Genomic DNA, 16,818 nt, shown 5'->3' with positions numbered 1-16,818 from the left:
GCTCAATCCGTTGTTTGAAAGGGGGTCGTTACTGCCATAGCGCGTACTTCGTGGTTCCAATGAGAGCCAGTCTCGATTACGAAGGGTTCGTTCTGGAGCATAAATGTTACAACGGGAAAGCAGCCAACAGCAGTCAATTTCTCAAGATCTTTGCCACGAACAGTGATCGACCAATGGAATGACGATCCGCCAGCGTATGGAGTCCAAGCAGAGCACATCGTTGTGGAAAAGGCGGTAGATTTAACGGGTTTTTCCAAGGTAGTTCACGGAGAGCATACCGCACAAATCGCCGTTGAATTGCTTCGAAACGCGTAACCCACAAAGCCTCAAACGGCCACCATACCAGATTCGCAGATTCCAATATTGATCGAACCAGGCAGCAATATAGAGCTCGTAGGCAGACGGGATCGGTGAACTCTGTACTCAGGCGTCTTGGACGTATTAATTATCAACCCAATCCAGCGTCGCGTTTCAGTTTGCGGTAGATGTCTTCCACCGCCGCAGATGATCTGCCGACTATATCAATGTCATCGGCAAAGCAGATAAGTTGACTGGATCTGTTGAAAATCGTGCCCCGCATTTCGCCCACCGCTCGTCGAATAACACCTTCTAGCGCCACGTTGAACATCATGCAGGATAGACCATCACCTTGTCGAAGCCCCCTGCGCGATTCGAATGAACTCGACAATTCACCCGAGATCCGCACACAGCACTGCGTTCCATCCATCGTCGCACACAGGAGTATTTGACCCAAATACCTGGCCAAAACTCAAAATTTATATTTCATTTTCAACTTTTATGTTAACGTTTATTTGATTCTTGAATAAATTTAGCACTATGTACCGGTCAGTTTTTGACATCTGATTTATTTATAAGCTGTAGCAGTTGTTGAAACTTTAGTATTTTCATGAGATAGAATTTTTCTACAAATCGTTGAATCAGCGCGAATAAGTCAAATCTATGATAAAAACTTTCTTAAGTGGCTTAACATGAAAATTTGAAATGGAGAACTTCAATGGAGGAATGTTTAATAACTTTAAGTATAATAGATAAAAATCGATGATTTTAGAGACAATATACAGTGCTTTGAAAATTCTTTTATTTATTTTTTGTTTTAAACGTTGATTTTTTTACAAATTAATGTTTTTGTTTATGTTCCCAGCAAAACCCGGCAAAATGTTTGATATCATTTGAAAATTGATAACTTCAAAAGTCATGTGCAAAAGAAAAAAATCGCGCAATCTCGCGCAATTTAGATATTTTTGAGTTTGAAGTTTAAAAATATTGATAGTTTTTTCCCCCTAAAAAGTCACCTTGGGCTTCGTTTATTCTAAATTAAAGCCCAGTAAAATTCATGTTCTTCTTCGAATATTTTCAATTGATATTTCACTTTTAAAAACAAATAAAAAATTCTAGGTTTTTCTTAATTTTATAACTTTTTTAACCTGGATTATCTATCTGGTCATATAAATGTTAGAAAATTTCTGAAAGAAAATTATGAAAAATTACGAAAACGATAAATAATATATTAAATGATCCAATGAACGTTTGATGAGTCAAAATAAACGCTTTTATTGACTTCAAACCTAAAAAATATTTTTGGCCAACTTTTTCTTCTACGTACTCCAGTGTGCCGTTCTCGTCCATGATTTTCCATAGCTCGTTACGGTCGATCGTGTCGTATGCGGCTTTGAAGTCGATGAATAGATGGTGCGTAGGGACTTGGTGTTCCCGGCATTTTTGGAGGATTTACCGTAATGTGAATATCTGGTCCGTCGTAGACCGTCCCTCCATGAAGCCGGCCTGATGACTTCCCACGAATCTGTTTGCTTGTGGCGTTAGGCGGCGGAGTAGGATTCGGGACAACACTTTGTAGGCGGCATTGAGGACAGTGATCGCTCGGTAGTTCTCACAGTCCAATTTGTCGCCCTTCTTGTAGATGGGGCATATTACCCCTTCCTTCCACTCCTCCGGTAGCTGTTCTATGTCCCAGATCCGGATTATCAACCGGTGTAGGCAATCGGCCAACCTGTCCGGGCCCATTTTGATGAGTTCAGCTGCGATGCCATCCTTCCCAGCCGACTTGTTTCTATTCAGCTGGCGAATGGCTTCCTTAACTTCACTCATCGTTGGGAGTGGCTCCTCTTCGTCGTTGGCTACGCCGGCGATGTACCTTCCCCCACCGTCTTGATCTCCTGCATGTGCGCCGTTCAGGTGTTCATCGAAGTGCTGCTGCTTGTCATCTATCATATTTTTATTCATTTTTGTTTTAAATGTTTTGTCCAAGGCTTGGTCAATTTATTGCCAGATTTATAAAATGTTTGCTATATTTTTATTTAATTTATGTCATAATTTTATTATGTTCTGTCATTTATCACATTTGTCATAATTTCATATATCTTTGGCAGAGTTTCGTAATATGTGTTATTTTAAGATAGTCATATTTTTGCCATATTTTTTTCCTAATTTTGTTATTTTTTTGCATTGTTTTGTCAGATTTTTTCCCATACGATTTTCAGTCATTCACAATATTTTACAGTTGAGCGTAAGCCGCCGTATTGATTGTCAGACAGCGAAATTCGACTTTTACTAATTGAGTCCTTTCTCCCGATACCCAAATTGTGAGTGATTCATGCGAGCTGTCACTCATTTAAAGCATTTGGAAGTTAAGCGGAAGCCGCCTTATCTTGGATTTCAAAATGGTGTCAAAAATCTATTTTCCGAAGACCCCATAAGGTCCTGGCTCGTGCATTCATATCCTTTAAATTCGTCTTTATACCCCCTGCGGTCTTCATTGTTTTCACTGTCCTGGAACCAAGGTTACCAAAACAAAATTCTTTGTTTTTGTGAAAAAAAAAATCATTATTTCTGTGATTTTACCCAGAAAATCTGTGACGGGTTTTTGTGATGAAAAAAGCATTGATTTCATTTAACGTCATGAAAAATGTTTCTCTTTTACATTTTATTTGAGAAAAATTAATAAACAATAACAATCTCATTATGACTTTCCAATACAATGTAAGAAATCCAAAATTAAAGTTCACAATGTCTCTTTAAAACTTTGTATATATTCCCATTTTTGCAGATTTTTAAAAAAAAGTACAAAAAGAAAAGTTCAATACCCTTTTAATCGGAAATCAAAATTACTAGCGTTCTTGGAGATAGTTGATCATTTAATTAAGTTGTCTGTTTTTAAAATGATGATTAAGCTCGATTGCTTTGCCAAAAAGTACACATATTTGTTAAATTATTTTTTGCAATTTTCAAGAGCTGTTAGAAAGAAATTAAATGAATATTTTAAATCAGCGCCCTATTATTTGTCAAAAATAGCTCTTATATCAGGTATTGTATCAGCAGCATCAGCTCTGACATTCTCTGCACCTGTTTTTGTTTTGTTTTACTATAACGATAATTTATGGTCTGTGAGCACATATAATTGGGCCATGAAACGTCAAGTATTCCATAAAAATCATAATTTTGGATTGAAGTTCCATTTCGCATATTTTTCAATGATTCTTTTGAATGTTTGATAAAATTTCAAACGTTTGTTTTGGTATTCAGGATGTTTCTGAAAAATGTTTTTGGGTCCGATCACTATTTAAAAAAGCATAATATTGGAATTTTCAGACCTTCCATTCAGCCATTTTATAAGAAGGTAAATTTCTAAAACAAACACCCATCGCCCCCTCCCCCCCCCCCCCCCTGATACGATTTTACGTTTTCGATTCTTTAAAACATAAGTATTTTTCGTTAAAGGAATCGTGAATATAGAATTTTTATTTTTTCAAAAACCAAACTTGGAACTCTTAAAGCGAGCTAATAAATAATTCGATACTGGAGTGATACCATTGAAATTTCACAATACAATAGTTAAGGAGCATTTCATAACCTCATGTTTATAAAAAGTTATGCTAGGCCCTATTTGTAACATTCATGCTCTAGTTTGAGGAAATTCATTAAAAATTCCTTTTGGAACCTTATTTCAGCTTAAATTGAACTTTGGAGGCACGCGTTAAACCTATAGTTACCAGATTGCCTGATTTTATTCGGGTTTGCACGGATATTTAATACAAAATTGAAAACAAGCCGGCTCAGCCCGCTTGCCCGAATTTCATTGAAAAATGCCCGTTTTGGCCCCTTCTTTTGGCAAATCAAACCAAAAAAAAAGTGATAAATTTTTTTTAATGCCTTTAAAACGAAATTTTTGAGCAAATTTAAAAAAAATACATGAAAATCCTTTCATACGCCATAAATACAATTTAAAATCTGTTAAAAAAAAAATTCATAATTTTTGTTGAGCGATTTCTTGGTTTTGACAAAATTTGACCGATTATTTTCAGAAATTTTGCCGTCAATTTTAAAATCAAATGTCCGGATTTTGACATGTTTTTGTTTTAATTTGCCCGTATTTGTACGGCCCGGATACGTGCTGAAAAATTTTTGGCAACCTTAGTTTAACCCTCTAGTTCTCAAGCCCGCTTTAAGACGGGGTTGCAGAATTGGCATAAACCGGGGCCAATAATATTTTTTACTTTCATTTTGTCCAGAATGTCTTTCTTTGTACGAATGAAAGCTGTAACACAGAGTTGTCAAAAGCTTAATAACATTAGAAATTGGAATTGGACCTATTTTTTTAATTATCAACTTGGTAGCATCAGGAATCCTTGATCCATGATTTTTCTGCTACAATAATTGGCAGTTCAATCTTACATATGCCACCATTTTGCAATGAATTTTTGAGAAAGAAAAATCCTCAGTAAGGTAGGAAATAAACCCAGTTGATAGGCGGGGTTGGGAATCAACGACAACAATATAAAAGATACGCACAATATTCACTTAGATATTGGTGGATCAAAAGTCATATAAAAACAAGACTTTGGGTATATTTAAAAATGGTTGGAAAAAATGGTTGAAGTGTGTGTAAACTGCAACCGAAAAAGTACTTAAAATATTGTTACTTAGCCCATGTTGTTATGCAGTTCTATAAAATTTTTAAAAAATTCTCGTCCACAAAAATGTTTTATTCGTAGAGCAATAGTTCGTTGCAATCATATAACTCAGCTTTTGTGCATTTTTCAGCGAAAAAAAAATTGGTTCTAGAGAATTACTAGATATAATAAAAAAAATCCATCAAATTATAATCCGTTGAGCTATTGAATTTCAAGTCACAAATATCCTCGAAAAGCTCAATTGAGTTGGACAATAGTGGGGTTGTTTTTCTAGCGCATATATAGAAACTTAAAAGATGACTGAAGAAAAAATAAAAAAAAATGGCTCAGAAAAGATCAGTGATGGCACAAATAAACAACAAACAAATGGTAAAAGCCAAAAAAGTATGGAAAAAAAAGGAGTCGGGATCTTTCAGGAACTTGAATTTGATAAGCGAGACTCAGGAGGAGTTCTTGATTTTTTCTAAATCATGATTTTGTTATTCTTTCGAGATGATTTTTTTGATTGACAAATCAAATAATAACAATTTCTGAAATTTTCGGCATACCTGAAAATTTTTGCCAATCCATCTGATTACATTTTCTCTTGGAATCAAATAAATCCCCAACGTTTGAAAGACTAGCTGTTACCAAAAATTGCTTTTTCGAAAAGTTTAATGAATTAAATATTTATTTTACTTATTAACTGGTTAATTGTTTTTCAACATCAATTTCGCAGATTCTGGGAAACCGACATTCGCACCGCCCGAACGGCTAACAGGACCACAATCCGTAGAAGGCAGGAAGGAGGATCCATGGCAGGAAGCCGGGCCGCCGAAGCCGACATGATGGCTACGTAAGTATTTTGTTTTCTATTTATCGAGATTAGCATTTTTCGATGCAAAACACCAAATTCACGTTAATTGAGAGCAACTTCGGCATTGTGCAGACAGACAGATGCTTCAGGGAGTTTTTTCGATCCTCTGTTTGTGGGAATTAGAAAATAAATAATTTGTCTTGAGATGATTTCTTTATAAGATTGAATTCGTGGAAGGTTTGGAAATTCGTTTTTTCTGATAATGAAAGTAAGATTAATTTCTGTGAAAGCATATTTTTAGCTAAATATTTAATTACAACGAGAAAATAATTGACTTAGTCAAAACTAAAATAATTTTTAAATTAAAAAACTCTATGTTAAGAAATATTGCAAACACTTTATCCAGAAGATGTCGAAGTTTCATCTTCTGGCAAGCTTCAGTTACATACTTTCTGCTATCCAGCTTAATCATTTCTCCTTTTACTTCCACTTTGCTGTCACATATTTTCTTCCTAATGATAGCACAGTGCCACATTTCCCACATTATGTCCCCAGCACCCACAGTTGCCTTACTCAGGGGTGGCACTTGAAGGGGGAAAAGGGTGGTTTTCATCACTTGTTTGCATGTCAACTAGGGTAACGAGTACGTCAGTCTGTCATCGTCATTCGAGGAAGAAAAAAAAAATAAGAAAAGAGGCGCAACAACAAATGACGAAAGATAATTTTTCAGCCTTTTCCTTCCATGGGTTTGTGCCTCCTGTTGACATTCACCCGTGTGGTAGCAACTTTTTCGATGGGACGCTTTATTGCGATTTATTATTCCGAGCTAACTTTTTAACTGATGTAACCTGTCATTGTGAGCTGTTGAATGAAAGCTGGGTATCAATCAAAGAAGCAAAATCACAATAAACTTCCAGCTTTAGGTCGGAGATTCCCTTGAGGAGTTAAGGTTTTTTTAAAGTATGTAGAATTTAATAACAGCGAAAATGATCATGTAATATTACAAAAATGACAAAAATGACAAAAATGACCAAAATGACAAAAATGACAAAAATGACAAAAATGACAAAAATGACAAAAATGACAAAAATGACAAAAATGACAAAAATGACAAAAATGACAAAAATGACAAAAATGACAAAAATGACAAAAATGACAAAAATGACAAAAATGACAAAAATGACAAAAATGACAAAAATGACAAAAATGACAAAAATGACAAAAATGACAAAAATGACAAAAATGACAAAAATGACAAAAATGACAAAAATGACAAAAATGACAAAAATGACAAAAATGACAAAAATGACAAAAATGACAAAAATGACAAAAATGACAAAAATGACAAAAATGACAAAAATGACAAAAATGACAAAAATGATAAAAATGACAAAAATGACAAAAATGACAAAAATGACAAAAATAACAAAAATGACAAAAATGACAAAAATGACAAAAATGACAAAAATGACAAAAATGACAAAAATAACAAAAATGACAAAAATGACAAAAATGACAAAAATGACAAAAATGACAAAAATGACAAAAATGACAAAAATGACAAAAATGACAAAAATGACAAAAATGACAAAAATGACAAAAATGACAAAAATGACAAAAATGACAAAAATGACAAAAATGACAAAAATGACAAAAATGACAAAAATGACAAAAATGACAAAAATGACAAAAATGACAAAAAATGACAAAAATGACAAAAATGACAAAAATGACAAAAATGACAAAAATGACAAAAATGACAAAAATGACAAAAATGACAAAAATGACAAAAATGACAAAAATGACAAAAATGACAAAAATGACAAAAATGACAAAAATGACAAAAATGACAAAAATGACAAAAATGACAAAAATGACAAAAATGACAAAAATGACAAAAATGACAAAAATGACAAAAATGACAAAAATGACAAAAATGACAAAAATGACAAAAATGACAAAAATGACAAAAATGACAAAAATGACAAAAATGACAAAAATGACAAAAATGACAAAAATGACAAAAATGACAAAAATGACAAAAATGACAAAAATGACAAAAATGACAAAAATGACAAAAATGACAAAAATGACAAAAATGACAAAAATGACAAAAATGACAAAAATGACAAAAATGACAAAAATGACAAAAATGACAAAAATGACAAAAATGACAAAAATGACAAAAATGACAAAAATGACAAAAATGACAAAAATGACAAAAATGACAAAAATGACAAAAATGACAAAAATGACAAAAATGACAAAAATGACAAAAATGACAAAAATGACAAAAATGACAAAAATGACAAAAATGACAAAAATAACAAAAATGACAAAAATGACAAAAATGACAAAAATGACAAAAATGACAAAAATGACAAAAATGACAAAAATGACAAAAATGACAAAAATGACAAAAAATGACAAAAAATGACAAAAATGACAAAAATGACAAAAATGTCAAAAATGACAAAAATGACAAAAATGACAAAAATGACAAAAATGACAAAAATGACAAAAATGACAAAAATAACAAAAATGACAAAAATGACAAAAATGACAAAAATGACAAAAATGACAAAAATGACAAAAATGACAAAAATGACAAAAATGACAAAAATGACAAAAATGACAAAAATGACAAAAATGACAAAAATGACAAAAATGACAAAAATGACAAAAATGACAAAAATGACAAAAATGACAAAAATGACAAATATGACAAAAATGACAAAAATTAAAAAAATTAAAAAAATTGATTTAAAGAAATACAAAAATTTCAAAAACGACAAAAATTACAAAAATTACAAAAATTACAAAAATTACAAAAATTACAAAAATGACAAAAATTACAAAAAAATTACAAAAATTACAAAAATTACAAAAATTACAAAAATTACAAAAATTACAAAAATTATAAAAATTACAAAAATTACAAAAATTACAAAAATTACAAAAATTTCAAAAATTACAAAAATGACAAAAATTACAAAAATTACAAAAATTACAAAAATAACAAAAATGACAAAATTTTCAAAAATTATAAAAATAACAAAAATAACAAAAATTACAAAAATTACAAAAATAATAAATATTACAAATATTACAAAATTTACAAAAATTACAAAAATTACAAAAATTTTTTTTTTGCGTTTATTTAGGACCGTTTTTTTTACATTCGGGTCCGTGACGTTTCAAAGTTTCAAAGTAATGTTATATTCTATCGTACAATTGAATTGATTTTAAGTATTCTAACACTTTTGTTGCTCTTTCTTTGTCGTCTGCTAATGCCTCTCGAAGATTACCCGGTACTCCGTGACTGATCCGTTCCTCTTCCAATTGTGGGCACATTGCGATGATATGTTTCACAGTTAATACTTCGTTGCATCTGTGACATAATGGGCGATCTACTTTGTCCAGAAGGTACGAATGTGTAAGTAGTGTATGTCCGATGCGTAAACGTGCTAGGATCACGTCATCTCGTCGATTTCCCAATAATGCAGCTTTGAATGGAAGCACCGTATTTTTAACTTCGCGCAATTTGTTGGTAAGGTTTGAATGCCACTGCATCTGCCATCGGTTAATGAACTGTGTCTTGATGATTTTCCGTATTTCCTTGATGTCTATAATCTGGTTTTCATCCTCTGGCAGTTCCAAAGCCTTTTTTGCTTCAATGTCTGCTCTCTCATTTCCCGGAATCCCGATATGACTGGGGACCCAGCAAATAACTATTTCTGATCCCATCTCGACGATCTGATTGAACAGGATTTGTACAGAGTCCTTCCACCTGGAGTTTAATTTGCATTTTTCGAGGTTTGTTACAACGCTCATGGAGTCGGTACATATAAGATATGCTCGAGATTCTCGCTGGTTGACTATCCAAGTCAGTGCTTGTTTGATTGCTTCGCTTTCTGCTGCAAAAATACTGCTAATGTTGTTAATGCGCTTTTGGAATACGAAATCATCACACACTATTCCATAGCCGCATTTCGAGTCTTTTTTCGATCCATCTGTAAAGATTGCTTTGTGAATACGGTATTTTGTTTGCCGTAATTCCTTGAAAATATGTCTTAGATCGTTCGATGTTGTGCCTTGGGAAAGTTCATGATGAAGGCTTTTGTCCACGTTGAGTTTAAGCCGTTTCCACGGAGGGCATTCTGGAAATTTGAAGACTGTTGTTCTCGGGAGCTGTAGTTCTAATTCGGCTATCAAATTTGATCCTCTATCGATGTAGCTGTTGGGCTGGGTTCTGGGTCGCTCTCCCCATCTTTCGTCGGAACTTATGTCGCTGTTGCTGTCACTGCTGAGATGGTTTATGTTATCATCTTCAGAGTTTTCCTCGATACGATCAACGGCTAGACATCGGGAAGTATAAACCACGGTTCGCTGATTGATCAGTGTTTTCAAACTGGGGATTCCAGTTTCGGCTTGTAGACTAACCACTGGACTTGTTCGGAAGGCTCCTACAATTGCTCGAAGTCCTGCGTTGTGGACTGTTTCCAACGATTGGTGAACTTTACCTTCCATGGCTGATAAAATCGGTGCTGCGTAAAGAAGTTTTTCAAGTATAGTTGCACGGTATAGTTTTAACAGGGTGTTTCTGTCTCCTCCCCAAGTCCTAGCAGCTATGCTCCGGATAAAAAGTACTCTTTGCTGGCAGGCTGCTTTCACTTCTTCAGCGTGGGCACGATATTTCAGGTGTTGATCGAAGGTAACGCCTAAGCATTTGTGTTGGTTTTTGCGAGGCATACTCGTCCCATTGAGCGTTAACTTGCTCGGAGTTGTCGGTTTTGTTTTACGTGGTGTGCGGTAAATGACCGTTGCACATTTTTCAGCTGATATTTTATATCCGGTTTCAGTTTCCCAGGGCCCTAATTGGTCAAAAGCTGTCTGAAGCTTACCTTCTGTTTGCTCTGCGTTTTCGCCAGTTGCGATCAAGATTACGTCGTCAGCGTATATCAGGCACTCAACGGTTGAGGGTAGATAACTAGTAAGGGTATTTATAGCTAGTAAGAACATTGTCACACTTAACACCGAACCTTGGCAAAGGCCGGTTTCCATTGGCTTGAGACTCGACGTATTTCCGTTAATCGATACTTGGAAATTCCTGCTTCGTAGCATTTCTTGAAGGTAGTGCACCATTTTTCCACCAATATTGTTACTCACCAACTGCTCTAGACAGAGCCTGCGCCAGGTAGTATCGTAGGCTTTGCTGATATCTAGGAATGCTACTTGAGCTATTTTATTTTTGTTCAAAGTGTCACGGATAATCTTTTCGAGGGTACAAAGGTGATCTGCTGTGCTTCGTCCTTTTCGGAAAGCGTACTGACGATTGTATAGCAGATTTTTCGTTTCTAGAAGATGAACCAGGCGATTATTGATCATCCTTTCGAAGACCTTTCCCATGCAGCTGTTGAGGTAAATTGGGCGGTAGTTTAGAGGATCTGATCGTTGGCCTTTACCTTTAAAGATGGGGACAACAATCGATTTTGTCCATTCCAGGGGATAGACTGATTCCTCCCATAATCGGTTGTATGTCTCTAGCAGAACAGTTTTCCCATCTAGAGGGAGGTGCGAAAGCATCGCGTAATGGATGTTGTCAGGTCCTGGGGAGGAGCCTTTTAGTCCTTCCAGAGCTTCGTCGAGTTCATATCTGCTAAACTTTTGGTTGTACTGGCCTGAGTCTGCCGGAATAAGCAACTCATTGGATTCGACCTGTCGTTTGTGATTGAGGAAACGTTCACTATACGCACTTTCACTCGATACTTTTTGAAAAGCGTCTCCCAGGAACTCGCATATGGCTTTGGGGTCTGTAGTCGTTTCATTTTCATAGCGGATCGAGGTAATTTGATGGCCCCTCTTTTTTCCTTGTATTTTACTATAGTTACTCCACATTTCCTTCAATGGGGTCTGTGAAGAAAAAGTTCCTGCCAGTTCTTCCCAACTTTTCCTCTTCGCATTTATGATCGCTTCTTTTGCAGCAGTGTTGGCGTTTCGGAAGGTGCTCTCAAGTTGATCTGGGTTTAATCTGTTGGCTTTCAGCTGTCTTAACGCTTTCCTCCTTTTTTTGACGAGCTCTGCGATGTCTTCATTCCACCATGGAACGCTCTTTTTTCCAAAAGTGCCTTTCGTCTTGGGAATGGAAAGTTTTGCAGCTTCTAGGATAGATTTTGTTAAATTTACTACTTGGCGTTCCACGTTGCTGTCTCGTTCAATGTTGAGTGCATTTTGATATTGCTCCCAGTCGGCGTCCTCAATTTTCCACCTAGCTCGACTTTTTGGTGGTATTATCCTTCCAGGAAAAACTACACTGATCGGTAAATGGTCACTACTGTAGGCATCTGCTGACACGTTGAATTCGAGTAGTCCGGCTAGATCCTCTGAGCAGAGGGATAAATCTAGGCACGACATACTGCCGTGGCGCTGATCGACGTAGGTGGGTTCTCCATTATTTAGGATGACCAAACTATTTTCTTCTGCGAACTCTGCTATCGTTCTGCCCCGCACGCTAACGTGATCCGCGCCCCACAATGGGTGGTGGGCGTTGAAGTCTCCCACCAACAAATGGGGCTTCGGGATTCGATTGATGAGTGTGGTTAATTCGGAATTGGTGATGTTTTCTCTTGGTGGCAAGTAGATATTGATAATGTTTACGTTGTACGGCGTTCCGATTCTGATGGCTATAGCCTCGAGTGCACTTTCGAGCGCTATTTCCTCACTTTCGATGTCTTCTTTGACAGCCACTATGACTCCTCCTGCTGCTCGGTTCCCTGTCATGCGTGGTCTGTGGTAAACTTTAAATCCATTGATGCGTGGGCAGTTTAGGGAATTGCACATCGACTCTTGCAAACAGATAACAGATGGTTGGTTTTCTTGAATCAAGATATCTAGTTCAGCTTTTGTGGGTCTGAGTCCTTGCACATTCCACGAGATAATACTGGGTGCAGTGTTCGGTGTTGTCCTACTGGAAGAACGATGAGTAGGCTGGCAGAGCACGGGTTGAGGTATGACGTCCCCGCTCCCGCTTCCTCTAAAGTCTTCCCCTGTAGCCAGGGGTGGGGTGGTTACTTTCTCTTCACCGGCCCCCAACCAGTGAGGATTATTTCTCCTGAGTGCAGTAATTCCGTTAGTTCCGTTAGAGTTTCCTGTTGGGTCGCGTTCGTTGATGCCGATAATTCCATTTGTTTCATTAGAGATTCCATTTGTGTTGCGTTCGTCATTGCCAGTTTCGTTGTCTAAAGTTCCAAGGTCGTGTCCGTTTTCGGTTGCAAGTTCAGTCATGATTTGGGCAAGGTTAGGGTTTTGCATATTGGTCATTCCTGTTTTTTGGGGGTCGACCTCTTCTCTTCACGACGACTTCAGGCTGGGGTTGAGTCTCATTTGTTTCTTCAGTTTCCATGGTTGGGCACAGTGGGAGAGAATTTTTTGAGCTCAGCCTCTGCTTTTTCAGCATTGGTGTCTCATCATTTGAAGCAGTTTTCGGTTGGGCTGGATACGATGGTTCGTTGACTTCTGTTTCCATTTCTCGTTCAGATCCGGTTTCAGAAATATCAAGGTTGTCTTCGGCAGCCTTTAGTTTAGCTTTGAGCTGGTAAAACTCCTTCGCAATTTTTCTCAGTTTTTCAATTTCTGATCGATATTTCTTAATGTCTTCAGTTTCTTGTGAACGATTCACTTTTTCTTTGAGACTGGCATTTTCCTCTAGCAACTTGGCAATCTGCACTTCTTTTTCCTGGTCTTTTCGAAGCTGCTCGATACGTTGTTGTGCGCCGCATACATTAGCATAGGAATTTTCCGCGTGTTTTTTTTGCGTACTCTTTCCTTGCTTCTCCAAAGGATATTCCGCTGTCGACTTTGAGTTTGACTATTTCCTCCTCTTTTTGGTAGACTGCACATTTTCGGGATGTTGGTGGATGATTTCCTTTGCAGTTTTTACAAAATGGGTCCTCTTCACACTCTTCGTCTTCGTCTATTTCATTTTCATGGGATTTTGAGCAATTCTTACATGTTGGGTTATTCTGGCATTTGTCCTTAGTATGCCCATAGGTAAAGCAGCGGTAACAAAGTAGAGGCGAAGGATAGAATAGTCGAGTTCTACAATTGATGATACCCATTCGTATTTCCTTCGGAATGACAGTGCCTGAGATTGTAAGCACTACAGTTGGTGTGTTGATTCTTTTGCCGTTTTCCTTTCGCGTTATCCTGCGTGCTTTTATAACGCCTTGTGCGGTTAATTCTTCCACCAGCTCATCGTCGGTTAACGAAATCGCTTCCTTGCAGCTTATAACGCAGCGGCTAATGTTGAAAACAGGGTGGGGAATAACTTGAATTTTCGTTCCGTCGATAAGCTCTTTCATGTTGATCAGTTTTGTTGCTAGTCTAGAGCTGCGTGTTTTGATGACATATTTCAAACCGTTTTCTTCGGTATAAGCGGCTTCGATTTTCCCGATGGATTGGTCAATAGATTTGCTAACGATGAACGGGTTCTGCGGTAACGGTTGTTTCTCGTCGGCTGAGCTCAACGATAATATTATTAATTTTCCGAATGTTCCTTATCGGTCCATGTATTCAGGTAAGGTTCGATCATTTTTATCGGGAGGATCGCCTGTAGTAGTTACCCCCGTGGGGGCATTTAATGCAGCCATAGTGGCTGCCCAGTGTTTGGGCGCTTGTTAGATGACCTCAGCACGAGATTTTTGTATTCCACGATAAAATTCAAAAGAGAAAGATGCGTTCTCACCGTAGTGAGGAACGACTACCCTTTGACCTCTTTACACTTCGGTTCACCCAAGGGTTCAAGGTACAAGTGACCGGCAATGCGTTTCCGCCTGAGCGGGTAACGACTACGCTTTTCCTTTATAGACTACTTTGGCCAAGTGTTGAAGGTACGACCAAAGTAGAGACGTTTTACCCTTTTTTCCCCCAGAGACTTGTTCAACACGTCCAAAAGGTACAAACAAGCCCTGTACCTCAACGATCAATTTGAAAGCGATCGAGTTTTATGGGGCCGCACGGTGTCTTAACTACTCCACACGTGGGTAAGCTTCCAAAAATTGACAGCAGATGTCTCACTATTGGCAAGAGAAATCGCTGTTGGTGGAGCTTTTTCGCTTGCAACTAGGAGGCTAAAGCTTTAGCCCTGCGAGCTTTACTTGCACGCAATGTTGCACGCAGCTGCAACCTAGTTGGCTTCTTGACAGCTAAACAAAACAATACAGCTGTCTTCACTAGCTGCGGCGAAAGATAATGTCTTTATTGTATATTCACAACGCGCTTCGGCAAAAACCTTCACTTCCTTCTAACACTTTGGGTTTCAGTGTTTAAACTCGAAGTAACGCCGATTGAAACGGTGACGATTTTCGCACGAAATTTGGTAATCGAAACTCGACCGATTGAACGAGATGTTTTCAATACCTTAGGTACAAAACAGATGGTACAAAAATTACAAAAATTACAAAAATTACAAAAATTACAAAAATTACAAAAATTACAAAAATTACAAAAATTACAAAAATTACAAAAATAACAAAAATTACAAAAATTACAAAAATTACAAAAATTACAAAAATAACAAAAATTACAAAAATTACAAAAATGACAAAAACGACAAAAATGACAAATATTCAAAAAAAGAAAACCACAAAAATCAAAAAAGTGACAAATATTACGAAAATGACAAATGAATTCTTAGCTCCCGGATATCTTATTCGAAAATTAAAAAATGCAACAAAAATACGATTTATTAATTAAACTTTCCAAAGTCCTAAAAATTCACAGTTGTCGCAAGGACAACAAAATGAACTCATGCAGGTGTGGAATGAGTGAGATTCCATCTTCTCACGACGCAGCACCTGTCTTCCCGAAACGTTCAATAACAAATTATACATGTAGCAGAAACAATTTAGCAAACAAATCCCCCCACGGTTGCTCCTCGGGATCAAATCACGCTAACGATGATGGAGGACGCAGTTTCTCGAGGCACTAAGCGCTCCTATTCATTCATCCCATCCTGCCCGCGATATAATCTCTGCAAACATTCCACGTGACAAAGTTTTAGCCGGTTCTTGTCATCGTCACAAATTATTCAAATTGGCTCAATTAACTAGAGCTTACTCCAACCATCCACTCTTGGATGGGTGGGTTTCGGCCGGTTTCCGGCATCTTATGGCCCGCAACCCTAAAGCTCGCATGATTCCGTCTTGGCCAGTGGAACGGGCTCTTGGAACAGGCGTTTCTCACAGCTACACAGTGGGTTGAAGCGTGTTTTATAATGGAATGGGTAGCACATGTACACCCAAAATTCAGCCTCTGTGCCAATGGCGTGTAGTCAATTACATAGCATCATTGGTACAAGAAGATAACGCGATCGGTGCTGATTCGATTTGCTCCCACCGGCATTAATATCCCAAGTTAACCGAATTGCGTATGTCTGAAAGAAACAAAATAAAAACGCTTTCACGTCCCCCCCTATCGCATCACAAGACGAAGAAGGATGGAAATAAATACCGGCCACCACCAGGCAGCCAGCGAACCGAGCACTGTGCGTGTGAATGTAGCAAAAGCAACAACAAAAACATCCTTCTAATTCAATCCACCAGCAAACAACCACGGCTAAGCTGTGCGTGTGTATGTAGCAAAAGCAACAAGAATATATTCCTTCAATTCACCGGCAAACAAGCACCGGCCAAGCTGCCCGGTTTAGCAGCTGTGTATATGTAGCGTGTGTATGTAATAGCAGGCAGTAAGCAAAGCACAGTTCTCATTCAATTGGTTTCCCGTTTCCTCCACTCCCGTTCCCTTTCCCGTTTCCATCTTGACAAATGAATACCTTGAAAGGAGGCCAAACGCCGGGAAGCCACTGTCGTGCGTTTCTTTTGTGATTGATCGGTGGCAGAATGCCTATGACAAATATCCCTCTTCCTGCATGAAGCTCAAATAGTACACTGGTTAAGATGTCGGTCTGGCAAGACCATATGGTTGGTGATTTGAGTTCGATTCTCCCTACGGGCGCTGTGGTTTATATTTTTATTTTCTTGTTTCTGGGATGAATTATCCAATGGGAACGAAATC

At 37.3% G+C, this 16,818-nt stretch overlaps 1 protein-coding gene across 1 annotated transcript in view; it reads left to right on the top strand.

Moving 5' to 3' along the window:
- Positions 1–16,818, top strand: part of LOC129742054 (uncharacterized) — a 144,362-nt gene that overhangs the window by 96,206 nt on the left and 31,338 nt on the right. Inside the window, exon 13 of the mRNA XM_055733901.1 lies at positions 5,668–5,784. Coding sequence (XP_055589876.1) covers positions 5,668–5,784 — 117 coding nt within the window. The remainder of the gene's footprint in view (positions 1–5,667; positions 5,785–16,818) is intronic.

This window comes from Uranotaenia lowii, chromosome 2 (genome assembly GCF_029784155.1).
Source record: "Uranotaenia lowii strain MFRU-FL chromosome 2, ASM2978415v1, whole genome shotgun sequence".
NCBI classification, from domain to species: Eukaryota; Metazoa; Arthropoda; class Insecta; order Diptera; family Culicidae; genus Uranotaenia; species Uranotaenia lowii.
Note: the sequence above shows the minus strand (reverse complement) of the source record. Positions and strands in the feature narration are given on the sequence as shown.